Here is a 27,857-nt window from a genome sequence, read left to right as displayed (position 1 = left end):
GTTTCTTTCTGTTCAACGGAGACCCATTCTTGAATATAGGATTACAAATTACATTAGTTGCAGACCGGATTAATTGTTGAACCATTTAAATTTGAATTGAACTGACTAAAACTAATATGAAGACAAAAATGAATTATACCGTGGATGATAATGTTATTTGGGAGTTATAGTAACCCACATTCGAACATAACATTTTCACTCTTGAAATTAAAAAAGTAGGGATGATTACAATTTTTATTAAAGTCTTATTTTACAAACTACCAGAGACAAGGCTTGAGGTCGGTGGCTAACTAAACATGAAAAACGCCAAGCAACTTGTGAAATGAGTTGGACCAAGTCGTGACGACCTGGTGACGACGACTTTTTTTAATAAGATAAGCTCCAATTGTTTTAAGAAATATAGTAAAACACCAACCTATATAGCTAGTTGTTGAGGGTGATTTCTACCTATTAATTTGGCAGTGAAGCATCCATAACCATTACATCTATAAGATTGTTAGGACTGTTCTCAAAACAAAATATATTGACTTATTAGGATATAAGTTTATTATGGTGTATTAGCGTATAGCTAAGTCTCTTTTGGGATGCTATTTTGTTTTGGGTTATAATTGGTAAAAATGGTTGACCAATTAATTCGACCACGTGATAACAGAAAAGAGACGTTTAGTTCCACTACATTGGTGCGATATGAAGTGATCACCATTGCTTATAGTTTAATTCACACTTCCATTTTACATCATCAAAGGCTATGTATAGTTTATATATAGATCTATCAAGTGGTCTTACATCCAATCTCGTCAATTGATATATATATATATATATATATATATATCCTTTTAGATTTTGTTCAATCCAATCACATCATTTGAATTATATAAGAAAAAGAAACAAAAAATTACCAATATCGAAATAACCATGTTGGGAGACATATCACACTGTAAAATTGATCTGATCATGTATTTATAAAATAATAAGATTCTCATTTTATCATTGATTTATATTTTCTTCAAACTATAATGATAAATCTTAAGAAATATATTTATATATAATTTTTATTTAAACACACAACACTCAACAAATAATAATTTGGAATATTATGTGAATGGTATTACAATCTAAGCTCTACTAAATATTGAGAGCAAAAGAAAAGTTCATAATTCTTAGAAACATAAGGCGGTTTGGGCATAACTTAGGCCCAGTATTGCAATGTGTCAGCCCACTAAAACTATATTAGTTTTCTACACTTATTTACTGACCAGAAAAATATATGTATTTTTTTTCTTTTAGTACCAGTCTACCAGACTACTAGCCATTATTTAATTTTCACATTGTTAGTCATTGATTTAGACAACCTTACTCTTTAATTAGCTTAATAAAACTTTTAGATGATCGTCATTGTAGTAAACCAGGTTGATGAGTTCAAATACCATTTTAGTAAAATCCATTAGCAAAGAACAAAGAAATTTAGTTTTACTTTTTCTGTCTTTTTGACCTGATGAGTATGCTTTTCTCCAAAACCAAATGAGTACTTAAGTAGCAGTAACAAAGTGGATCTTGGAAATAGAGTTGCTTTCACATTTGAGTAAAAATAGTCGAGATAGTCCGATTGGATACTACACTCACTAATAACGTGATTTGTAACTTTAATAAAAGAGTATACACCACAACTAATCTTTATGTCTTCGAATGTTTTCAGCGATAAATGGAGTATGATGTGGATTCAAATTTCAAAAACAAAAATCATACTGCAGCTGATCATATATATGCGTATAACTGGAATGAAAGGCCACGCACTGATCACAAACTATACGCCTTACATTTGATAACGGTTTATTAATCACAGCAATTTATAACCCTAAATTCGATCAGCTACATGCATATTCATTATTTTTATATTTATTGGGTTAGAAAAGTTGATCAAATAGTCAGTAATTGGCTTTCGTTTTCACTCACTAAACCCTAATTGTCGTGATTGAAAAAGTATTAGACTTGGAAGTTAACATATATAGCGTCGAAGACAAATATCTACCTTTTATTCTTCTACGCTTTTGCTTTTGTTTTTGGCATACTCTTAGCTAAAATGTAAAGGTCAAATTTCAATTGTTGAATTTCAATATATTTATAATCTAATTAATTTTAATTATTAAGTTTGGATGTAGGGCTTTATACTATATGTATTTGTAGTATACCTCTTTTTCAAATTCAAGACGCAAGAGTCCGAGTTTAAAAAACTGCTTCAAACAAAAACTGTGAGACTTTTTAGAATTTTAGTTGTAATGAATTGGTAGTATACTGATAAATAGAACATAAAAATGGTAGTTTCAAAAAACCTCTTCATATCTCTATATACTTTTTTAAGCAATGTTGTTAAAAGTTTAACCATATACTATTATGTGACATATTACAAAAAATGTCATTGCATTATAATTAATTTAATAACTAACAAAAGAAAAAATTATATTGGTAATAAAACAACATTTTCAAAATTATTTAATAAAATTATTTAACAGATTAAATTTATTGTTTTAGAAATCTTAGGAAATAATAACAAACTAATTTTATTTTTTTGACCCCAATAACAAACTATTTAGAGCAATTATATAACTTAATTTTATTTATAAAGTTAAGATTAAATATTTACATCCCTAAATCATTTAATGATGACAGATATATTAACAAAGATACCATATTTCTTATATTTTTAAAATAAAAATATTAGATCTAGTTTATTAAATATTTTTTCGTAATGTACGACGCAGTGACATCTTATTAAAATTAAAATAAATCACAAATATTAGATTTTATTCAATATAATATATACTACTATTATTTTATAAACAATAAAATACAGTAAATTTTACGCAAACATTTTCCCGTGCTCTACAACACCGGTAACTATTTAGTATGTAATATAAATTTTAAATGTTAACAATGACAAAAACGGTTTACTAGTATTATTATATATAATAATATATACTACCTTTCTTGTTATTTCTTGTAATTTTAAAAAAATGAAAACTGGTTTCAATTTTTTAAAATAATTTAACATATGATATAAAGATTATGTCAAAAACTTTTCGACTATTTCCAAAGATAAATATGCTTCTTGGTTCTTGCAAACCCATATGCATCACTTAAATGACTATGTGATCCATATCTCTATATACTTATTTAAGCAATGTTGTTGAAATCTAATAGTTGAATTAACATTTAACTAATCTCATATGAACTTGATATAACTTTTTAATTTATTTAGAAATCTCGATTTAACTTTTAATTTATTTTAACTTGTTGAATATACTATATTGAATAAAATACAACATTTGTGATCTTTTAGATTTTAATAAAATGTCACTACGTCAATGTGTAGTGCAAAAAAATATTTAGTAAATTAGATATAATATTTATATATTTAAAATATAAGCAATTTTGTATCTTAGTTTTAAAATATGGTATTGTGTATAGTAGTATTACTTTATATAGAGAGTTGAATTAACAATTAACTAATCTCATATGAACTTGGTAGTATATGTTCCCTATATATATAATGAAAAACAAGGTAAAAGAATCTTTAAGTGTGTATTTTTTGCATTGAAGTGATTCCATTTTCTTATTTGTTTCACGGAATAGCATATCCTAAAATATAACAAACATTATAAACAATAAGTATATATAGATGCAAATAATTTAAATCTATATATATAAAACTGTTGTAATATAAATTTTAAGAGACACAAACATAAGATTTAAATTGAAATGCATAAACTGCACATATGCGTGCCATTTTGAAAACAATAAAAATTGTTTTTGTCATTTTTTATTCTAACGTTTCCTGATTTTGTCTTATTTATTTGTAGTTCTAAAAAGTATAGCTATAATATTTGAAAAAGTATTTTGTACCTATATATTAGAGAATCTAAACGGATATCTCGGAATAACACTCAACAATCGATATATTATTCAGTAAATCGGATATATCAATACGATATTAATTAAAATATCGTCAAAACAGATTCTAGATAATATGAAAAAGATTTTGCAATATTTTTAACTTATATATTAATAATATGTCTTACTTTTTGTTTACAAATTTTGCCTATAAAAGAAAGCAATACATGTTATTGAGAAGATATATTCTTTAGTTTCTTCTTCCCACAATATCGAAAACATATTCTACAGAAAATAGTTCAATATGAAGTCAAAGATCTACATTCATGGAGATCTCGCTGGAAGATGCGAGTGAAAGTGATAAATGTAGATCTGGCTGGAAGATGCAAGTGAAGGTGATAAGGAACTAGAGGAAAGTGTATGAGGTTGATGACACTTGAACTAATTCTGTGTGAGGAAAGTGTATGAGGTTGATGACACACTTGAACTAATTCTGTGTGATGACAACATAAGTTGCTAAATTATTGATTAAGAGAAATGGTACCGTGCTTTTTATACTTACAAATACATCACACATAATTAGTATAAGTGTGTCATCAACCTCAGACACTTTCCTCCACTTCCTTATCACATTCACTTGCATCTTCCAGCATCTCCATGAATGTAGATCTTTGACTCTATCATATTGAACTATTTTCTGTAGAATATGTTTTTGATATTATGGAAAGAGGAAACTAAAGAATATATCTTCTCAATAACATGTACAGCTTTCTTTTATAGGCAAATTTTGTAACCAAAAAGTAAGACATATTATTAATATATAAGTTAAAAATATTGCAAAATCTTTTTCATATTATCAAGAATCTGTTTTGACGATATTTTAGTTAATACTGAATTGATATATCCGATTTACTGAATAATATATCGATTGTTGAGTGTTATTCGGAGATATCCGTTTAGATTCTCTGATATATAGGTACAAAATACTTTTTCAAATATCATAGCTATACTTTTTAGAATCTACAAATAAATAAGACAAAATCAAGAAACGTTGGAATAAAATATAACAAAACCAATTTTTACTGTTTTCAAAATGGCATGCATAGGTGCAGTTTATGCAGTTCAATTTAAACCTTATAATTGACAAAATCTAGAATCATAAGAATAAAAAATGACAAAACAAATTTTTAATGTTTTCAAAATAGAATGAATAGGTGCAGTTTATGCAGTTCAATTTAAATCTTATGTGTATGTCTCGTAAATTTTATATTACAACATTTCTATATGTAAAAAAAAATTATTTGCATCTATATATACTTATTGTTTATAATGTTTGCTATATTTCAGGATATGCTATTCCGTGAGGCAAATATACGACAATGGAGTCACTTCACTGCAAAAAAGGTACTTAAAGATTCTTTTACCTTGCTTTTGATTATACAGTAAAACCTCTATAAATTAATACTCTATAAATTAATAAACACTATAAATTAATAAATTTTACTGGTCCCAAGTCGGGCCAGTGTAAAAATTAACAATATTCAATAAGATAATAATTTTTTCGAAATCTCCTTATAAAATATGGTCCCAATAATATCATAAATTAATAATTATGTAAATTTATATATATATATATATATATATACTGATATAATAGTGTATGTTTCTCCTAAAGCTCAATTCTATAGAACAATTGTAATGTTGTATTTTCAACCTATAATGATATCTCTAAAATATTTTATAACATGTCATACAAATAATTAAATTTAAAGTTTTAATTTTTAGATATGCATCATTTACAATTTGATAATTTGACAGATTATTAAAATAGGAGAATTGATATTATTATTCATAGATTTGAATTTATGTGTCTCATGTGTATAAGTCAATTTGTCTATAATATTTGTAATTTATTGTAAATAGTGCTTTCTAAATATTACAAGTTCAATTCCTAAACCATAAAATTTATAACATCCGAAAGATTAATCTTATTTTGCTATAATTGTTCTAATTCATAATTTTTTTAAAAAATAAACAATTAAAAATATATCTATAAATTAATAATTATTAATTTACACTATAAAATAATAATTATTAATTTATAGATAAATTAATATCACTATAAATTAATAAAATGTCTTAGTCCCAACATTATTAATTTATAGAGGTTTTATTGTATATCTGCGAAACATGTATTATCAAGTTCATATGAGATTAGTTAAATGTTAATTCAACTATATATTTTAAGTAATAATACTGTATACAATACTATATTTTAAAACTAAGATAAAATATTGCTTATATTTTAAAAATATATAATATTATATCTAATGTTTAAATATTTTTTCGCACTGCACATCGACGTAGTGATATTTTATTATAATCTAAAAAAGTCACAAATGTTGTATTTTATTCAATATAATATAAACAAGTAGAAAAATAAATTAAAAAGTTAAATCGAGATTTCTAAACACGACCGCTTCAATACGGATTTTGTTGTATTTTCTGAATTTTACCAAATTTAGATAATTTACGGATTTGAACATTGTATCGTTTACTAAAGACATGCTGAAATCAGAGTATGAAACCAAGTAAATTTAAATATAAAATATTATATAATATATAGATTAAATTAAATAAAATTTCTACAATTATTTTCTAATTAACAAATGACAGTAAAGTTTACGCAAACATTTTTCCGTACTGTATAACGCGGATAACTATCTAGTAGAATAATTACATGACACATAACAACCAAACTCGGGATCAAAATGTGTGTTTGCATTTTATTTTAGAACCGAGACAACCGTACTAATACTATTACTCGCATTGCTTCATGCTATTCAATTGACTTGGTGTCGAGGTTACCGAAAGGTGATTGTAGAAGGAGATTGCAAACCTCTAGATGATCTACTACACCAACGAATAACGAGCTTAACTATGAAAAATCTCCTAGTTGATATCCGCAGTTAGACGGATCTTTTCACTGATATATCCTTTTGGCTTATAAGGCGAGAGTATAATCAAATTGCTGATAGATTAGCTAAACAAGCTCATCGTCAACAAGAAACAGCTCGTGTATTTCTCTACCCTCGGTTGTATTTATGGAGTTGTTTATTTCAAAACTATGTACCAAACTCTAGTATCTAATATAAGGTTAAAAATAATATATATATATACCGAGTGATATTGGTTCTGAAATAGTGAAATTTGACCTTAAGAAGTTAGCGATCAAACGTGAATTACGAAAGTAAAAACAAATTATGTCCTAATCAACGTCAACCTCATCCTAAACAAACGTGATCACCTCTTTACACATTTAATTGGACTAAAATCCATCCACAGACTGGCAAAAGTATGACGGTTGTAAACTCTACTTTTTGGTATGTTTTGTCCTCGTCGAGTAAATTAAGGTTTGTTTTTCTCTCGAATTATACTAATTCAATTATCTATAGATTGAGCATATTGCGGAAATGGCACATGTGCATTTATGAACTAAAGAATTATAGCGACTTATAAAAGTAAATTACTGATGAGAGTAGTTAACGTTTAATTTGAAGGTGTAACTAAGTTTGATTTTCGTTTTCTAGTTCTTTTCTCTGAAAGTTTGGTTTTCGAAGGAAGGAGAAGTTGACATAAAAAGAAAAAAGAGGAGAGAAGGTAAGGAAGAATTATAAGAATCAAACAGGTTTCTCCGTCATACATATATATCAATGATTATTAAGTACGTACAATATATATAACAGGTTTCTCCGTCATATATGATTAAAGTTAAACCTAATACTGTACATATATATCAATGATAATTAAGTACGTGGTTCATTAATTTGACTTTTGTTAGACCATGTGGATGGATGCACATATATACAAACAGTAGCAATATCTATACAATTATATAGATTATCGCCTTTAAATGGACGTGCATATCGGTGGATTTGTTAACTATATACATGAGCATGACAAGTTAACTATAATATTCGCCCAGTTGTTGTCCACAAAATAAATTAAAAGTAAAATTCTGCCCGTCAAAAATATACTTTCTCCCATATCATAATTCAATAAGTGGATCTTCATCGCAACTTGAAAACGTTCGAATCGTGTTTGGAGGAAGAAAACTTTGATGTGCATTAATTAAATCTAATAACGAATATCTATTATTTTGAATTTAGTACTATATAAGCTAAAAAAAAATTAACTATAAGAAACAAAAACCCATAGTTAGAAGCAAACACAAATTGAAACAACATAATAAAATATCTACATTCATCAAGATATACATATTCATTGTATTTGTATACATTTTTCTGCTATTTTGTTCTAATAAAGATATAGACACATCCATGCGTTATTAACAAGGGTATGAAACCCCTAAGTCTATATTCGATTGACGTGCTTCAAAACGAACACATGCGTCGTGATGTGCAGAATCAACGAATGATATATAAATAAAAAAAATTATAGAAAGATAAAATGACCAAATAATTGATTCAGGAGTGAGTGTGAAAGTGTGAAACTGTGAAGGAATTGTGGATAGAAATTTAAAGAGGTCGCTCCCTTTTCAAAGTTGCTACGAAAAAGATTGGCAATTTGATGCCTAATCCCCCTACATGCTGGTCCCAGCTAGTTTTGGACCTCGTTGCTTCTGCATTATTTGAAGAAAAATACAATAAGTATGTAATAAAATATATATACAGCTTTAACATTTGTAATCATCGAAAATTTTATATTTCTTTTTTTCACATGTTTAAATTTAAATTTATTTTAAGATATATATAAATAAAATATTCAAATGCTAAATAACTTTATTTTAATTATTTATTACTTTAAAAAACAGACTTTTAAATAATTATGATAATTTTATTAAAATAAAAATAAAAATTTCATAAAAATGTACAAACATCAGTTTATATTGAATAATAGACGATGAACTTGTTTTTTAAATAACATAGGAGGAAATATGATGAAATTAGTGTTAAACAAGTCTTAAAAACATGAATGGTTGATAATGTGCCACAGTACTTTAACTAAACGATGCAAAAGTATACTACTATAAACTTGTAGGTACATGATCCGAAGATGTATAATTTTGGATTACATATGATGATTATCTAATAAATATATTTTACTAAATATATACAATACAATTTATATACAGTATTTGCATGTGAGGAGAGTAAATACAAGTAGCTAGCTAGGAGGTCAAACTTAATTAATAATTCTAGCTAGAATTCCACGATCCCTCACTAGTTAACAACTACGGGAAAATAGCCACGGACCATATATTGCATGATTAAAATCCTCTTATTTGATTTATATGTAACGTATTATGTACATTATACATTGCAAAAAAATATATATCAAGAAGATAATTTAAAAATGGAAAAAAGTGGACCATATCTTTGCCTATCTAATTTCTTGTTTTGTTTCCCTCCCAAACGTGTGGGCAAAGTGTGGGACTAACTTGTAGACTTTTTCTTCTACTCTTTATTTTCTTGCTTTGGGCCTTACCTAAGCGCCGTTTTCGTTTACTCGATTTTCCTACCTTTCCCAATTTTAGTTTTCGTTTATGTTTGGAAAGTATTAAATATTCAACATACGTATATAAATTTTTTCCAGTCCAAAAACACTCTAGAGTTTGGCATATACACTATCTGATTCTTTCAAGTTTTTTTTTTTTCTGGTAAAAGTTTTTTCAAGTTTTGGGAATAATAGGCACTTCTATACATATCAAAGAAAGAAAATTAAAGGTCTATAGAATATAGTTGGTCATTTCGCCAAATTCTTGTATAGCTCGTGTGGTCTGTGAAGACACTCTCTAATTCTTGCTCATGACAAGTTTTAGGCTTGAGCAGAGTTCAATGCCTCTCATCTGCAATAATTTATCATTTATAATGTTTTGGCCTTGTATTAATATTGCCAAAAAAAAATTTAAGTTAAGTATTCATTTGTGCCCATGTTAATTTTCTTCCTAGATCCGCCACTGAATATTAATGTGTCAATTCATAAACACATATATACATGGTAAATAAATTTTGCAAAATTTATATTAACATTTTTGAAGTACATTTTGGTTTATGCCATTGAAGTTTATTTTATTTATTTATTTATTTTTTTTTTTGCAACATTAACCCTTACAGATTTTCCTAAAATAACATTTCTACATAACTCAATTAATGGAACTATATTAATCGATCAAATTTATTTACGGTTATTGCCATACACAGCATGACACCCTCATTTAAGAGATCGAGATTAAATGCTCAAAACTTATTTTAATACATCTTTATGATAGTTGAATGTAATTCGAAGGACTTTGAGAAATAATATATTACATTCTCAATTATAATTATGTCGAAGATAACGTTCATAAACATGATAACCCAAATGGTTAAAATCAAAGTTTAGCAAATATTTAACTTTGTAAGCAAAAAATACATTTATTTCTGTATATATCTCCTTTAGAAACTGAATATCTATATATATATATTTGAAGTACATTATTGGTTTTATCCTTTTAGTTTTGCTTATTTAAAATTTTATTTACAAAATTGATACCTACATATTTGCAAAAAGTCAATAAGTAAAATATGGTAAATCGTCCACCAAATCAGTTTAATTGTTAAGGAATAAAAGATTTGCGCTTCAATTGTCGACAAAATCTTAACTTTTAAAAAAATTTAAAATTTAGAAACTAGAATATATTTGCTTCTTTTTGTGGTTTGTTATTATTGATTGAAAATATTATAATTAACCACATTTACCTTTTACATACAATCATAATCAAAAAACAATCAAAATAAATACAGAAATCCCGATAGTTTGAAAATATGATCAAAACTAATCAAATCTAAATTGCCATATTCGCAGATTTAACCTACTTGATCACCAAGCATATCTAAACCCGACGACATCTATATATACGTCTAAAACAAAGTTAAACACACCAGCACCTAAAGCGACAAACACGTACTTAAAACATTGTGAGAGATATGGTGGTTGTTTCATTTCCCTATCTTAGAGACGCCTTACATAGCCATATGGTGCGTTCAAGTAAAGATCCTGCATTCACAGTTAAAAAAAAAAAGATCTCCATGAGCTAGCCACAATACTTCCTACCTTTAGTCTATAGCCAAATCACAATACTTCATAATACAGCTTCCGGCAACATGAAGTAGTTTAATTTAATATATCTGCTTGTATATTAAATCAATACTTCCTAGATTTTAAGGATGANATGGTGGTTGTTTCATTTCCCTATCTTAGAGACGCCTTACATAGCCATATGGTGCGTTCAAGTAAAGATCCTGCATTCACAGTTAAAAAAAAAAAAGATCTCCATGAGATAGCCACAATACTTCCTACCTTTAGTCTATAGCCAAATCACAATACTTCCGAATACAGCTTCCGGCAATATGAAGTAGTTTAATTTAATATATCTGCTTGTATATTAAATCAATACTTCCTAGATTTTGAGGATGAAGAAGCTTGATTTAATATACAAGCAGATATGATTGTCGGATTTAAATTTCTATTTTTAGGAACGACATAAGTTTATTTTGAAGTTATTATGGTTTTTATTAAGGATGTTTTTGGTTAACTCTCATTCTCTATTCTAAAGTTTATTAGTTGTATAAAGGAACGATGAGAGAAAAAGTTTACTGATTGTGCATATTTCACGTGTTCAAGAACATAAGCTAAATCTTTTAACTTTTAGTATTATGGTTTATTATTATTGGGCTTAGTTTTAATGGGTTTGATTAAAAAAAAGTTTAATATAATTATATATTTTACATCATGGGTTAAATCTTGAAAATCATTATTAAATATATATAGTTTTAATACTAAAATTAAAAACCTGTAAAATCTTATGAAATTATATATAAAATTTAAAGTTTTTTACATTTTTACATATTATTATTGATACCAACTTAATAAAAGAACATTAAAATATTATGAATATGTAAACTTATAAAAAGTTCAAATACTATAGAACATGGTTATATGAGTTTTAAATAACATTAGTATAAATTTAAATGACATTACTAAAATACGGGTTAAATCGTCATTTTATTCTTTGGTCAACACTACAAAAATTTGGCATATCAAATTAAGTTGATTTAATTAAGATTATGTAGAATAATTAAATCATTAGCAATATTGTGACTTAGTCAGATAATAGTTTATAAATTACTTATTATTTTTGTAATAATTAACAATCCAAATATAATCTAACACTAAACTAAAAAAACTAAATATAACAAACAAATAAAAGCTAAAACTTTATATTTTAAATATAAAAAATTATCTCGCAGTGTACCGCGGGTTAAAATCTAGTAATACCCAAAATTCGAAACAGCCCCAAAACTTTTTTTTTTTGGAGAGAATTATGGGGTTTGGGTAACCGTTTATAAGGTATACGAATGAATGAAAAAAATTGTTATACCAAAAAAAAGGGTAATGAACAAGGCCACAAGATTGACCTAAGCTAACCTTAAATTACCTTTTTGTATGAGAAAAGGAATTTAAAGATTTCCAAAACGACGAATTATATATATAATGTTTGGTAGGAGAGTTCCCCCACAATTTAACAAATTATTAAGAAAAAAGTAAAACAAACTACACTCGTAATTAAGAAGGATTATATTTAATAACAAAATATATATATATATATATATATATAATTATATTTTGGTTACTATAAGAAAATTGTACATTGCTATTTGAATAATTGTTTACTGCTATATATTTTTTTCAAATCATACCAAAAAAAATTGCACATATTATTTAAAATATATTTAAACTTAGCATTGACTTGCTGATATATGAAATCTCCTCACATGGAAATTGCAAAGATCACGACTTGAAAGTTGAAATGTTGGACATGTTTAAACCCCAAAAAAAGAAAGAGAAAGAAAAAAGCTCATATGTATTGTAGATATGAAATGTTAAATATTAAAAATTTCTTTAAGTTCTTATATTATATGTTTATCAATTATGAAATGTTGTTTCTCGTTTTCTTATATTTAATAGTACTAAGTACGATTTTTTAACAGATAATTAAATAAAACCCTAGAGGAAAAGGACCTTCCAGCTGTAGATTTCAGTGTCAACTGGAGACATGGCATCTTCTACATCATTGACCAAAGTTCTTTCCACATCTTCCATTAAATTATTTTCCTTATATTTGGACAAGATAATGTCGACATTTATATTAACATCCTCATAAGAAATTGATTTTCTAATCACAATAGACTTAGACTGGTCGACGAGTAGAAACGTGTAACGAAAAGGACAAAAGTCAGTTATATGTATTTAATTTATTTGAAAATTATATAGAGGAATAAGAAAACTATAAGTCATAGTTTTGAAAAAAATGTAATGATGTCAAAAAAAAAATGTGACGTTGATTATGAAGAAATGAATATATATATATATATATACGGTGTATAATACTTAAATTTAATTATGTGTCCGTCAAGCAATAGGAAACAGTCAAATTCTTTCATTCTTTGGGACAACTCATGCATAATACTAATGAAATGAATAACAATATGATGATAACCAGCATATTAGACATTTCCTTCCGTCTGATTTTAGATTTAGTTTAAGAATTTTCTATACTGTTAAAAATTAGTAAATCTTGTTACGTTACTAAATGATCCGAGGAAAAAGGTTTCATCCAGGATAAATAATAAAGGTGCAAAAATTTCAGCGCCACTAAATATAGTAGCCTATAGGACGACTGTCGTAATATGGTAGTGTTTCTTAAAGGTTGATGTCTAGAATTTTTTTTGTATCACAAATACAAATGATAATTTTTTTAATGTATTTAATGCATTTTTATTTTTTAAATCAAACAACTAATTAATGTTTTTACTTTTATAATAAATAATTAAATATATGCATGTATTTGAATGACAAGTGTGAAAAAAATATAAGTAAATGAGTATTAAAATAAATATAAAACAAAAATAATTAATAATAATATAACATTTTTTTTTTTAATATTTGTGCTAATTCTAAAAAATCAACTATTATGATACAGAGGGAGTATAACATCTAACTAATCATAATCCCAATTAGTATCATCATCATTTATTGATCAATACTAGGTGTGAAATTAATTAGATGTCATGAAAATGTATAATAGTATTTCAATTTGGATATTTCCGATCAGATGTAACCACTATCATATATAATCGGACCGACGTACTATTTCCCCTTCAGAACTATTATATCGTTCCAGTTCCCCATTAATCTTTGATATCTTACCAGTTCTCCTTTGGACTTATCTACTCTGTTTATTTCCCCCCGAATCCATACTTCTCCGTCTATTTCCCCATCGAACTTAATCTTGTCCGCCTATTTTCCCATCGTATTGGTTTTTATGGTTTACTGTTTTGATTAACCAACAACCAAAACTTATTAACCAGATTAAACCAAATTTGACCAAATTAAACCGGATTACAACCCGATTAGATAACTAAACCTAACTAAACCTAAAAATCAAAAACCCCCAAATCGATTTTCCCTTTTCTCTCTCGACGAACCCTAGAAATTTTTCAGATTTCTTCTTCTCGTTTCTTCTCTCTTGCCGGTTGCGATGGCATTAACTCCTGTTCCTAATCCGCCTCTTGGAGTAGATTTCGACGCATAAGCTGAGGATCGGGATGAGTTTTATATCGACAAGATGGCGACTGATTTTACGGAAGCCAAGAATCGATTCGTCATAACGTGTATCCAGAAAGTGACGACGAGGATGAGGAACGTGTTCGTAGTGGTTCTGCGAGAAGGGGGACTCCAATCGTTCGTGGTGATGGTTCAATGTACAAAGGGCAAAACTTCTACAATGGAATCACCATTAAGTAGTGTGTTCTCGACTACACACTTGTATCCGGTTGTAACCTCAAGCAATATAGGTACGATAGAGATAGAATCGGTTTTAAGTGTGTTGGTGCTAAGGGGAAATGTATGTGGAAAGTTTATGCGGCATCTCTTCCCAATGAGTCGATGTGGAGGATTACCTTGTATACGAACAAGCATATTTGTGTACCTAATGGAGAGTGTGAAATATTTAAGACGCCAGTGATAGCTAGGTTGTTTCTGGATAAGATAAGAGAAGAACCTGAATATTACATGCCTTTGAAGATAAAACAGACTATAATGGAGAAGTGGAAGATATCAGTTACTAGAGGTCAGTGTCAAGCTGTAAGGAGAAAGGCATTGGCCTGGATAGAGCTTGAATATGACACTCAATTTGAACGGCTCAGGGACTATGGGGCCGAGATATTGGAAGCAAATGAAGGTTTTGTAGTCGAGGTTGATATGGTGAAGAACGAGGCTGGACAGGATGTGTTTAAGCGATTCTATGTATGCTTTGATGTTCTTAGGAGAACATGGAAAAAATCATGCAGACCACTAATAGGAGTTGATGGTTGTATCTTGAAAGAAAAGATCAAGGGACAGTTGCTGGTAGCTTTAGGAAGAGATGCTGACAATGCTATCTACCCAATAGCTTGGTGTGTTGTTCAGGTTGAGAACACAAATAATTGGTCATGGTTTGTGAATAGGCTGAAGATCGACTTGGAGTTAGGTGATGGGGATGGTTACATTATGGTGTCTGATTGACAAAAGGTTAGAATTTGATTTTATTTGTTTTACCTTTTGATAAAGGTTGGATCAGATAATTAATTATGTTTTCTTTGTTTCAGGGGTTGATTAAAGCTGTTGAGTTAGAGTTACCAAAGATAGAGCATCGAAAATGTGTTAGGCACATTTATGGGAATCTAAAGAAGAATCATCCGAATAAGATGCGGCTGAAGAAACTCCTCTGGGATCTAGCTTGGTGCTACAACAGTAAAGACTATGAAGAGAGTTTGGAGAGGATCCATGCATATGATAGTAAACTATATGAAGATGTAATGAAGACTAAACCAAAGACCTGGTGTAGGGCGTTCCACAAGATTGGTAGCTACTGTGAGGATGTTGAAAACAACTCGGTGGAGTCCTTTAATAACACAATCAACAAGGCAAGAGAGAAGCCATTTGTGGCCATGTTGGAGTGTGTTCGAAGGCTTGCAATGGTTCAGATTGCTAAGCGGTCTGCAATTTCTCATTCACACGAAGGTTAGTAACATTACACTTCTTTTATCTTTCATTTATTTTGTATTGAATTCAAAAGTTTAATATATATTCATGTATTTGTCAGGGATATACACTCCATATGTGAAACGTTTCTTGGCTGAAGAGCATAAGGCAGCTTCTCAATGCTTTGTACATCCCAACACAAATGGAGCTTACGAAGTTTACCTCGGATATGACAAACACAGAGTCAATTTGAACGATAGGACTTGTACCTGCATGAAGTTTCAGATCTGTGGAATCTCCTGCGAACACGCGTATGGACTGATAATAAAGAAGACATTGGAAGCTGAAGACTACGTGTGTCATTGGTTCCGAACTTTCATGTAGAAGGAGAATTACACGGAGGGGATTGTTCCACAAAGAGGTCCACGCTATTGGCCTTGCACTGGAGGTGAAAGTGTGCATCCACCACCAAGGCCGGATGATGAAAAGGTAGACAATAAGAGGAAGAAAGGTCTTCATGAGTCACCTACCAAGAAGAAACCAAAAGAAAAGAAGAGAATCATGCATTGTGGGATTTGTGGTGCAGCTGATCATAATTGTAGGTACCACCAGAAGAAGAAGAATAAGAAGAATACAACACAGGTTAGTTATACTTTCTAATGTGATGGTTGTTCTTAGTTTCATGAAATTGATTCTGATATTTGATTAAATTTGTAGGGTGGAACTCAAGTGGAATCTACTCAAGGTTGTCTAACTCAAGAAAAGTGAAGTGGAGGATTAGCACAAGGCAAAGTGTTTTTTATATTTTGTATCATGACCTGTTTCAGAACATATTTTGTTCTGCCTTAGTAAGGTCTATGTGTCTTTTGAACAAATTTGTATGGTCTATTTTGAACAATTATAACATCTCTTCTTTTGAACCTTATTTTGTCTCATAAAAACCAAAGATGTCATCATATTAGATTAACATTGAACCTTAACAACTTACAATGTCAGCATATTAACTTAACTAAACCAAAGATGATAAAACAACCAAATACTAAAACAATTATCATCCTATTCATCCTTGATTTGAATTCAGCTTTCACATCTTCAATCCTCTCATATATCTCTTTCTCAAGCTCCATTTCCATCTTCTTCTCAAGCTCCATTTGCAGCTCCATTTGCATCTTCTTCTCAACCTTCATTGTCTCTGATATGAACTCTTTCATTGTCTCCACCTCATCCAACAAAGCCTCATCAATCCACTTGAAAATGTGATGGTCATTCATAAGCTACACCATAGACAATTGATTGTCATTATCGTTTAGAACCAAGTTAATAATAGTGTAGACCATAAACGTGATTGTCATTACCTTATTTCCAGCTGCATACACACAACGAAAGTATCGTCGATATGGGTTATGGTTGGATTTGGAAGTTTTGGCCACAATTGCTTCTCCACACCAACATCTCTTAGGTACACCAACAACTCTTCCTCTTTCGTGGACATTTGTCGAAGAGCTCGAAGATCCAGAGACATTGTTCATTATTTTGAGAGAAATCGAGAGAGAATTTGTTTTCAATGTTTGTTTTAGGGTTCTTAGTTGTCAATTTGGGGGGTTTTCGATTTAAAATAGAAGAAGAAGAAGAAGAAGTCGGGTCGGGTTGTATTTGTTACCCGAGTTATAAATTGGTTTCATACCGGTTTAACATGGTTTTCTATCGGGTTTTGTACCAAAACCGTGTAAACCCAGTTCGATGGGGAAATAGACGGAGGGATTCGGGGGAAAATAAACAGAGTAGATAAGTCCGAAAAAGAACTGATAAGATATAAAAAATCAATGGGGAACTGGAACGATATAATAGTTCCGAAGGGAAAATAGTACGTCGGTCCTATATAATCCATCCAAACATAAAAAATCAGAATATTGTGAACTAAGTTAATTTGTATATACACTACTATACTAAAAAAAAGCTAGAAAACGAATCAATATAAAGATATCAAATCTGAATCTGAAATAACTAACCAAATCATAATGATATCCATATATATTAATATACTCTAATGAGTAATGACCTTGCACGACGGTCTTCTCTGAGCTCGTTGACGATGACAGATTAAGAAAATTGAAATTCGATTAAAATGTGAAATATTATTAAACAATAAAAAATAAAATGACTTGGTAGTATAGCTTTCAATGAAATGGTCTCAAGTTGGTGATTAGGTTTTTTTTTTCTTCCTTTTGTGGTTCTCACTCTTCCTCACCGTCCGATAGTGCCACCGGTATGCCGTGCCGTCAACTCCGTTGACTTCAAGACAACGCTTATTGTCTTTTTCCTCTTGAGTCTCTTCTCCTTAACGGCTACGATCGGCGTTTTTATCTCCGATTTCACACGTCACTCTTTGCGATGTTACCCTTTTGTACTTTAACACGTGTACATCTCTGACGTTAGAAATCGTAGTGATTCAATTTTATATGATATTTTGACAACCTTTCGTCTATATTATTATTTTCTAACAGTTCTAAACAAAATTAGAAAGAATACAAAATAACAATAACGACATAGAAATATATCGATATCAAATCTGACATTTAAGAACCACTCCAAGATCGATCATCTTCCTATATTTTTAAAAGTTGAAAGAAAGAGTCAGACTGATACTTATCATCAATATTTTTCAACACGTCATCATTTTGAACATTATAAATATCATATAAACATACATAAAGAATATAGCTCTATCGCAGTTTTCATTTTACTTTTTTTTTTAATTATATATAAGAACGACTAGATAAAACTTGCGATTCCACATAATTTACGTGATTAATTAGTGTAAAAATAAACCATTATGATATTCTGGAAATTATTACCAACCAACTAATAATAATAAAATTAAATCCAAGAGCAGTTGCTTGGTAGTCATTTTAAAAATGTGTAACATTTGACAAAAGAGTGATTTCTCGTTGAAAATAAGACACCTTTAGCTAAGACCTTACACAGCTTTAATTATCCTCATAAATTGAGTCTTTATATATAGGGACTCTCTCTCTCTTTTTTCTTTCCTTCTTTCTCTACATCTCTGTCTCTCTATCTCTTTATTTTGTCTGCAAATGGAAGAACATACTCAAGATCGCCGTGAAATTGCGTTCTTGCACTCCGGAGAATTTCCCCGGGGAGATTCCGACGACTCAGAAGATCATCAACCAAATGAGTCTTCGGAGGAACATCGTCACGAGTCGTCTATCAAAGAAGTTGATTTCTTCTCCGCCAAAAGTCAGCCGTACGATGATATTGGCCATGTGAGAACGACGACTACCATCGTTGGATCTTCCGGTTTTAATGTAAGGTTTTGAACTATAGATATGAATAAAATATACTATATGTTTGGACGTTAGTAATTCATTACATAAACTTTTCATTGTATATTAGGATGACTTAGTTATGGTAAATTCATGTCATGGAACATCAAGCGATGATGGCGATGACAAAACCAAAACCAAAACCCAAGTAAGTGTTTCTGAGTTGTTAATTTTTTTTTCATTCGCTGTAATTTCAGGGTTTATTTTTGGTTAACAACTTAACATAGTTTCAGTGTTTGTAAACAAAATTAATCAGATAGTTAATTCTGTTGTATACTTGATTATCTCGAATCATGTGAGTTTCTAAATGCACTTTTTCATTTCTGTATATACACAATTTTAGTTAATTTTTCTTGTCATATCGTTTAGTTCCGTATACAAAGTTGTAGGTTGTTAATATAATACTGTAAGTGAGTTGTTTGATATTATTACGGTTAAAATCAATAATTCTTTTTGCAGATTATTAGGCTGAAATTGGAGCTAGCGAGGCTCCACGAGGAGAATTACAAGCTGAAGCATTTATTAGATGAGATCAGTGAGAGTTATAACAACCTCCAAAGAAGAGTTTTGTTGGTGAGACAGACACAAGTGGAAGGTCTACATAAACAACATGAGGTACTTGATATATCATTTCATAAATTCATGAAAATGATATATATATATATATATACATATAAAGTATCAGTACTTTATAACTTCTTTTTGTTATGATATTTGTTCTTTTTTTTTGAAGTTATTTAATATTTACTTGTTTTCACAGCTGGGAGATTGGTTTAGTTTTCAGCGTAGGATTTATCCGGTTTCAAAGTATCAATTAAAATTTGAAACCATGTGCAATATAGTTATCTAATAGATGTAGTTCGGTTATGTATTTAGATTTTCATCCCCACCTGATTTTAAAAAGCCATAAGCAAACTAAATGAATACAGCTTTTATTTTATAATATGAAGAAAAAAGAGAAAGAAAATAGCCAAATGAATCGGTCAAAAATACAACTAAATATTAAATGGAGAATTAAATTTTGTATTTTTTCGGAGATATTTCAGACTTAAAAAATCTTCATTTGTAGTTAGGTACGTTCCTCTATATGCATCACATTTTTTTTCTGTCGACAGTATGTACGTATATGAGTCTTCGATCGCCTTAGATTTTTTTTTTTTTTTTTTTCTCTGTTTATAGCTAGGTGAAGGCATATGTATGTGGTAGTTTATCATATGTGTGCGTGTGTGTGTATCTTGTTGTGATCGATCGATTGGTTTTATATGTTTAACTGACCAAATTAATATAACTGAATTATACCAACCCTATAAGATAATTATTATGGGGAGAATTTACTCTCAAATATTTTACTGTCAAACTTCTTACGAAACTAATACATTTTCTTAAACTTTTAAATTTTTGTTTTTGGTGAAAAGGATATACCTCAAGCTGGTTCTTCACAAGCTCTAGAGGACATGAACAATGAAATCGCAGCCACTACCTTGAAACGACGGTCACCAGACGACGTGGACGATCGTGATATGCACCAAGGACGATCACCAAAAACTCCAAGATTAGACCAAAACAAGAGTAATAATCCTGACGAGCAACAAAACCCTCATGATCAGCTACCCTTCCGAAAAGCTAGGGTTTCCGTCAGGGCTAGATCTGATGCTACCTCGGTAACTTTCTAATCTATATATGTTACTAAATTTTCTTTACACATATAACTATACATATAAGTTAGAGAAATTAAATTAATTTTGTTACTTAATATATAGGTAAATGACGGATGTCAATGGAGAAAATATGGTCAGAAAATGGCCAAAGGAAATCCATGTCCTCGTGCTTACTATCGCTGCACCATGGCCGTTGGATGCCCTGTTCGTAAACAGGTTAGTAATAAATTTAGAATTATACCGGAAAAATGCAGAAAAAAAGAAAAAAAAATGTTGATGTTAAATTTATGTATTGATTTATAAGGTTAATTCTATTGGTTATGCGGGTTTGAATCTATAAGCTGATACAATGACAACGCTAATAAGTTACATATCCTTGTCAAATGTCAACTTATAAAAGTTTAAAAATTTTCTAAAGTTTTGCATATAAAAAATTTGGAAAGTTTTCATGAAGATTACATAAAAACCATTCCAAATTTAGAAAGGCTTTAATAAATCCCTAGCAAAATTGTGTATATTATTTTTGAATCACAAAAGTAGAGTGCGACATACTTTTAAAGAATACTCAATTGTTTTTTTTATATATACTCAATTGTCTTACGTAAGTTACGTAACAAAATAATATTGAGTTGCTTATTTGAACGTGTACATACATAGGTCCAACGATGCGCGGAGGATACAACTATTTTGACCACAACATACGAAGGAAACCATAACCATCCTCTTCCACCGTCAGCAACCGCCATGGCCGCCACCACCTCGGCTGCAGCCGCAATGCTCTTATCTGGCTCCACCACAAGCAACCTGCACCAAACACTCTCTAGCCCCTCGGCCACGTCATCATCTTCCTTCTACAATAACTTCCCATACACCTCCACAATCGCCACACTCTCCGCCTCCGCTCCTTTTCCCACCATAACCTTAGACCTCACCAACCCGCCTCGACCACTACAACCACCGCCGCAGTTTCTGAGCCAGTATGGTCCCGCCGCGTTTTTACCAAACGCTAATCAAATTAGGTCAATCAATAATAATAACAATCCGCAGTTATTATTACCTAATCTGTTGGGTCCACAAGCACTACCACGTGACATGGTCGATTCAGTAAGGGCTGCGATTGCCATGGATCCGAATTTCACGGCGGCGCTTGCGGCTGCGATCTCAAACATTATCGGAGGTGGTAATAACGACAATAATAATAATGATATTATTAATGATAACAAGGTTGATGCGAAAAGTGGAGGTAGTAGTAATGGAGATTCGCCACAGCTTCCTCAGTCTTGCACCACTTTCTCTACAAACTAATTTAGTATCACTATTAAATTATGTTATCTTATAATTATTGTTATTACTACACACACATCTTATAATGCATATCATATGTTTTCCGGTGTGAATTATAGGGTTTATTTGCATATTAATACATTTTAGATACTTAATTGGTAAACTAATACATTTACTATTTAAAATTGGAAAAATAGGTGTTGTGTAATAGAGAATGTGTGAGATAGGAAAAATTGTGGGACATAGGCTTAGATGAGAAAATTACCAAAAGGGGTATGTGTATGGGTGAAAAATAAAGTTTTTTTTTCTTTCAATCATAATTATTCAAACAATTGTTAATGTAATATTTATTAAAAAAAATATTAGATACAAAAAAAAATCTATATTCTTTTCTTTACAATTTGATAAGAATTTTATTTAATAATTTATATATATATTATATACATCTTTTGTATCCGTATACTTTATTTAGTGTACATATGTCTATACACTTTATTAAGTTTACAGACACACAATATTAAGTGTACAGATGTAATTTGAACAAAACCAATTGCGATATAAATATCTGAAACCCTAAGAATTAAACAAATTACACAAATTACATATATACATTTAATAATGTGTACAGATATTTGTACATTTAATAATATGTATGGACATCTGTACACTTAATAATGTGTACAGACATTTGTATACTTAATAATGTGTACGGATACAAATTTTTTTTTTTAACATTATCAAATAAAATTATCAAACAAAAAACATATCAAATTATAAAGAAAAAAACAAAGATTTTTATATATTTTTAAAATTTTCAAAAACCAATTTTAATTACCCAGCATTTTGTTTTTAAGATTGTAGGGAGCATATGAAAATAAAATAAAAAATTAGAAACTAAATGACATTGTTGTAAATATGAAATGATTATGATGGTTGAAAAGTCATGTGAATAGTAGAAAACAGTAAAAATATGGAATTTGCTAATTGTAAATAGTGATTGTACTATTTCTACAATTATGTTTTGAAAACTGTCTATTTTTCTAAATAACTCTAAATTATATACAAATGGATATGGAAAGAGAGAGAGCTGTTATAGGTTTTTTTTTTGTTGATAGGACTAGATTTCGGCTACTGTTTATTTTTTGTTTTGTTTTTCATATATGTTGAAAGAATGACATCGATGGATATGTATCGGCATGGTGTATCTTATTATATAAAGTTGGGTTTTCGAAATTAGCCATTAACAGGATCATGACACATGTCAAGTATATTGATAAGATGTTGACATGTGTCAAAAATTATTATTTTTCAAAATAGTTAGTTAAGATAATAACATTAAATCTATATAAAATTTATATGTTTATATCTACAAAGAAATTTCATAAATCAAAAAGAAAATTAACAAAACTAATATATTTTTCATTGTATGTTAATTATATTGTACGTGTTTTCTTAATTAGATTTTGACATGTATAAACAAAAAAATAATTCATTAAACATGTATATTATTATTAATCCATACATAGGGAATAACAAATCTAAAAGATATAATTTAAGTTATGTCAAAAGAATTATAATTTTTGAAACGTAATAGGACAACTAATTAAGAAAATAACATTATTATATCTACATAAATTTACATATTTATTTCGAAAGCCTAGATCTTTGGTTTTTGTTGATATAATTTTGCCGATCTATTGTGGGTCTTTGATTCGTGCAGGTTCTTCAATGGAAGCTATCATATGCAATGAAATGAAATCAAATTATATAAAACCCACTAAATTAATCGAGGATGGAGACACTGATGGAGGTTTCAAACGTGATTCTACAGTTAGTAGCGTTATAAGTTTCAAAGATTAGTCGATGATTGATGTTTCTGGTCAAAATCTAGAGTATTCACTTCTGGATAATGTCAATGATTCTCGTACTAAACAAAAGCTACTTGATCGAGTAATTGAGAAGCGATTTTGAAATTTGGGAAGTTAAAACGGTAAACCTTTTTAAAATTGGTTTCAAACCGGATTTATGTGGTTTTTTATCGGAGTTGATTCATAAACCGTTTAAACCCAGATATATAGAGAAATATATTTGAGACGATGTCATAGTTCTAAGTAGTTTTGGTACAATGCGATACTTATGCGGAGTAAACAGGTCATCCATCCTTTAACGTGATTATGACATATGTCATGTTTTTGATTGTTTATAAAGTTTTTATTTTGTATATCTGGATTATTCAAGACTTATATATACCATCATAATTATAATTTTCAATTTTTTTTATTATGTTATATGAACTTTCTTTCAATTTCTCAATACAAAAATTTTATTGGGTTGGTAATAAAATCATTGTACTCGAGTAGATAATTTTCACCAGTTGTTCGTTCAAAATATCTTTGGAGTAAAAAAATTCATGGTTAAAAAAATTATGTCACAAAACAATTTTAGTAATTATAAGAACTATAATTATGCCAAAATGAAAGTAAAGCAACATAAAATTTGTTTAAATTGTTTAAAAGACATTTTATAGGTGGTAATAAAGACCATACTTTAACAATAAAATAATTTTGGGTGTAAGAGCATATTTTTAACAGTAAAACATACAGTTNAGCTACTTGATCGAGTAATTGAGAAGCGATTTTGAAATTTGGGAAGTTAAAACGGTAAACCTTTTTAAAATTGGTTTCAAACCGGATTTATGTGGTTTTTTATCGGAGTTGATTCATAAACCGTTTAAACCCAGATATATAGAGAAATATATTTGAGACGATGTCATAGTTCTAAGTAGTTTTGGTACAATGCGATACTTATGCGGAGTAAACAGGTCATCCATCCTTTAACGTGATTATGACATATGTCATGTTTTTGATTGTTTATAAAGTTTTTATTTTGTATATCTGGATTATCTAAGACTTATATATACCATCATAATTATAATTTTCAATTTTTTTTATTATGTTATATGAACTTTCTTTCAATTTCTCAATACAAAAATTTTATTGGGTTGGTAATAAAATCATTGTACTCGAGTAGATAATTTTCACCAGTTGTTCGTTCAAAATATCTTTGGAGTAAAAAAATTCATGGTTAAAAAAATTATGTCACAAAACAATTTTAGTAATTATAAGAACTATAATTATGCCAAAATGAAAGTAAAGCAACATAAAATTTGTTTAAATTGTTTAAAAGACATTTTATAGGTGGTAATAAAGACCATACTTTAACAATAAAATAATTTTGGGTGTAAGAGCATATTTTTAACAGTAAAACATACAGTTAAATTGAACGTGGTTATTAATTATATGTTGCTTTGATGAATTCTTTGCATGTAAAATATTTTGTAATAAGTTGTGAAATGTTCTTGAAATTTTACATTAATAATATTTGTAATGATGAGTATTTGACAAAAGTTTTGGTGGGATATAATTTAGCTTTAGATTATTGTAATAATTATTATAATATATTTTAAATATAAAAATATAAATAAGTGTATGAAGTAAATATAAATATGATTTTTTCCTCTAACTAAAAATATTTATATATTTATTTCAGGAAATAATTTTTTTTTATATATTTTTAAAAAATTGTTTAGGGTTTATGATTTATTTTCTTCAACAATTTTAAAACCCGCACATGGTGCGGGCCGTTATCTAGTTATTTATATATAACAATGTAAGTATAATATGAGTAATTAACATTTTTGTTATATCTAGTGGATATATAGGATGTCAAGAGAGATATAAAATATAAAAACCAGTGGTAGTGTGGTACTATCAACGACAAGGATAAGCAATTAGTAACNTAAACAGGTCATCCATCCTTTAACGTGATTATGACATATGTCATGTTTTTGATTGTTTATAAAGTTTTTATTTTGTATATCTGGATTATTCAAGACTTATATATACCATCATAATTATAATTTTCAATTTTTTTTATTATGTTATATGAACTTTCTTTCAATTTCTCAATACAAAAATTTTATTGGGTTGGTAATAAAATCATTGTACTCGAGTAGATAATTTTCACCAGTTGTTCGTTCAAAATATCTTTGGAGTAAAAAAATTCATGGTTAAAAAAATTATGTCACAAAACAATTTTAGTAATTATAAGAACTATAATTATGCCAAAATGAAAGTAAAGCAACATAAAATTTGTTTAAATTGTTTAAAAGACATTTTATAGGTGGTAATAAAGACCATACTTTAACAATAAAATAATTTTGGGTGTAAGAGCATATTTTTAACAGTAAAACATACAGTTAAATTGAACGTGGTTATTAATTATATGTTGCTTTGATGAATTCTTTGCATGTAAAATATTTTGTAATAAGTTGTGAAATGTTCTTGAAATTTTACATTAATAATATTTGTAATGATGAGTATTTGACAAAAGTTTTGGTGGGATATAATTTAGCTTTAGATTATTGTAATAATTATTATAATATATTTTAAATATAAAAATATAAATAAGTGTATGAAGTAAATATAAATATGATTTTTTCCTCTAACTAAAAATATTTATATATTTATTTCAGGAAATAATTTTTTTTTATATATTTTTAAAAAATTGTTTAGGGTTTATGATTTATTTTCTTCAACAATTTTAAAACCCGCACATGGTGCGGGCCGTTATCTAGTTATTTATATATAACAATGTAAGTATAATATGAGTAATTAACATTTTTGTTATATCTAGTGGATATATAGGATGTCAAGAGAGATATAAAATATAAAAACCAGTGGTAGTGTGGTACTATCAACGACAAGGATAAGCAATTAGTAACTACCTACTAAAAATGTTAGCATTTTCAATAAGCGATGAATCGCTGAAACTTGTTATTATAGCGGGTGAATAAAATAAATGCGAAGTTGTCCCGCACGTCTCCATTCAGAACATTAATAGTTATAGTCTATGGATGGTCACTTAACTACTACTAAACAGTAATAACTTAATCATTGATCGAAGCTGCTACTGTAAACAACTGCAAAACAAAATATGATTTTGTCGTTGGTACATGTTACCAATGATTACAAACAAACAAAATATGTAAAGATGTGTTAAAAGCACTACTTTTTAACAGCTTATAATGAACTCGATCTCGGGTTATTCTATCCTATAATGAGTATTGTTTTCACCCCATGTAGATGTAGTTTGTATTTCTCCTTTTGCATTGTTCTCATCTTCTAACGGGTTTGACCACACCGAAAAAAAATATATATATATTTGCCACAACATCTGAAGTTTAAGGCCCAATATTTGACCTCATTACATAAATGGGCCAATTTTTATAAATTAGTCATGTTAAAAAAGAGGTCAATGAATGAATCATGAAAGAGGCGCCGGATGAGCAAAGTAAAGTAGATCTCTCCGAGCGTTACTTCAAATTTTGAAAATCCGACCGTTGGTCTCGTCGTCGTCCTCTTCTTCTTAATACAAAACAAAGAAAAAACAAAACCAAAAAACTCAACCAGATTAATTATTATTAAATCCCCTTGAATAAAAAAAAACCAGAGTAGTCTTTTTTGAGCTAAGAGAGGAGCGGTCTCATGGAGTCATGATTTTGCTTAGAGATTATGTGAAAAAAAAAAAAAAAAAA

At 28.9% G+C, this 27,857-nt stretch overlaps 2 protein-coding genes across 2 annotated transcripts in view; both read left to right on the top strand.

The window, feature by feature from the left end:
- On the top strand, window positions 18,937-22,374 carry LOC104737611 (probable WRKY transcription factor 47). The gene is made up of 6 exons (XM_010457826.1): window positions 18,937-19,301; window positions 19,390-19,467; window positions 19,779-19,934; window positions 20,735-20,980; window positions 21,080-21,193; window positions 21,635-22,374. Exons 1-6 carry the CDS (start codon window positions 19,071-19,073, stop codon window positions 22,280-22,282), a joined length of 1,473 nt encoding a protein of 490 aa, XP_010456128.1. The 5' UTR covers window positions 18,937-19,070; the 3' UTR covers window positions 22,283-22,374.
- LOC104738522 (protein S-acyltransferase 18-like) overlaps window positions 24,125-27,857 on the top strand; it is a 7,993-nt gene continuing 4,260 nt past the window's right edge. Inside the window, exon 1 of the mRNA XM_010458688.1 lies at window positions 24,125-24,211. Within this exon, the coding sequence (XP_010456990.1) occupies window positions 24,125-24,211 (87 nt within the window). The remainder of the gene's footprint in view (window positions 24,212-27,857) is intronic.

This window comes from Camelina sativa, chromosome 13, assembly GCF_000633955.1.
Source record: "Camelina sativa cultivar DH55 chromosome 13, Cs, whole genome shotgun sequence".
NCBI lineage: Eukaryota > Viridiplantae > Streptophyta > Magnoliopsida > Brassicales > Brassicaceae > Camelina > Camelina sativa.
The sequence above is the reverse complement of the archived record's forward strand: the minus strand, read 5'-3'. Positions and strand labels throughout refer to the sequence as shown.

What these genes read in the sequence shown, in the direction of transcription:
- LOC104737611 (XM_010457826.1), top strand. Translation starts at nt 19,071, where the DNA reads ATGGAAGAACATACTCAAGATCGCCGTGAAATTGCGTTCTTGCACTCC. An exon ending in TTGGATCTTCCGGTTTTAAT is followed by an intron (nt 19,302 to 19,389) that starts GTAAGGTTTTGA and finishes ATTGTATATTAG; the next exon opens with GATGACTTAGTTATGGTAAA. An exon ending in GATGCCCTGTTCGTAAACAG is followed by an intron (nt 21,194 to 21,634) that starts GTTAGTAATAAA and finishes GTACATACATAG; the next exon opens with GTCCAACGATGCGCGGAGGA.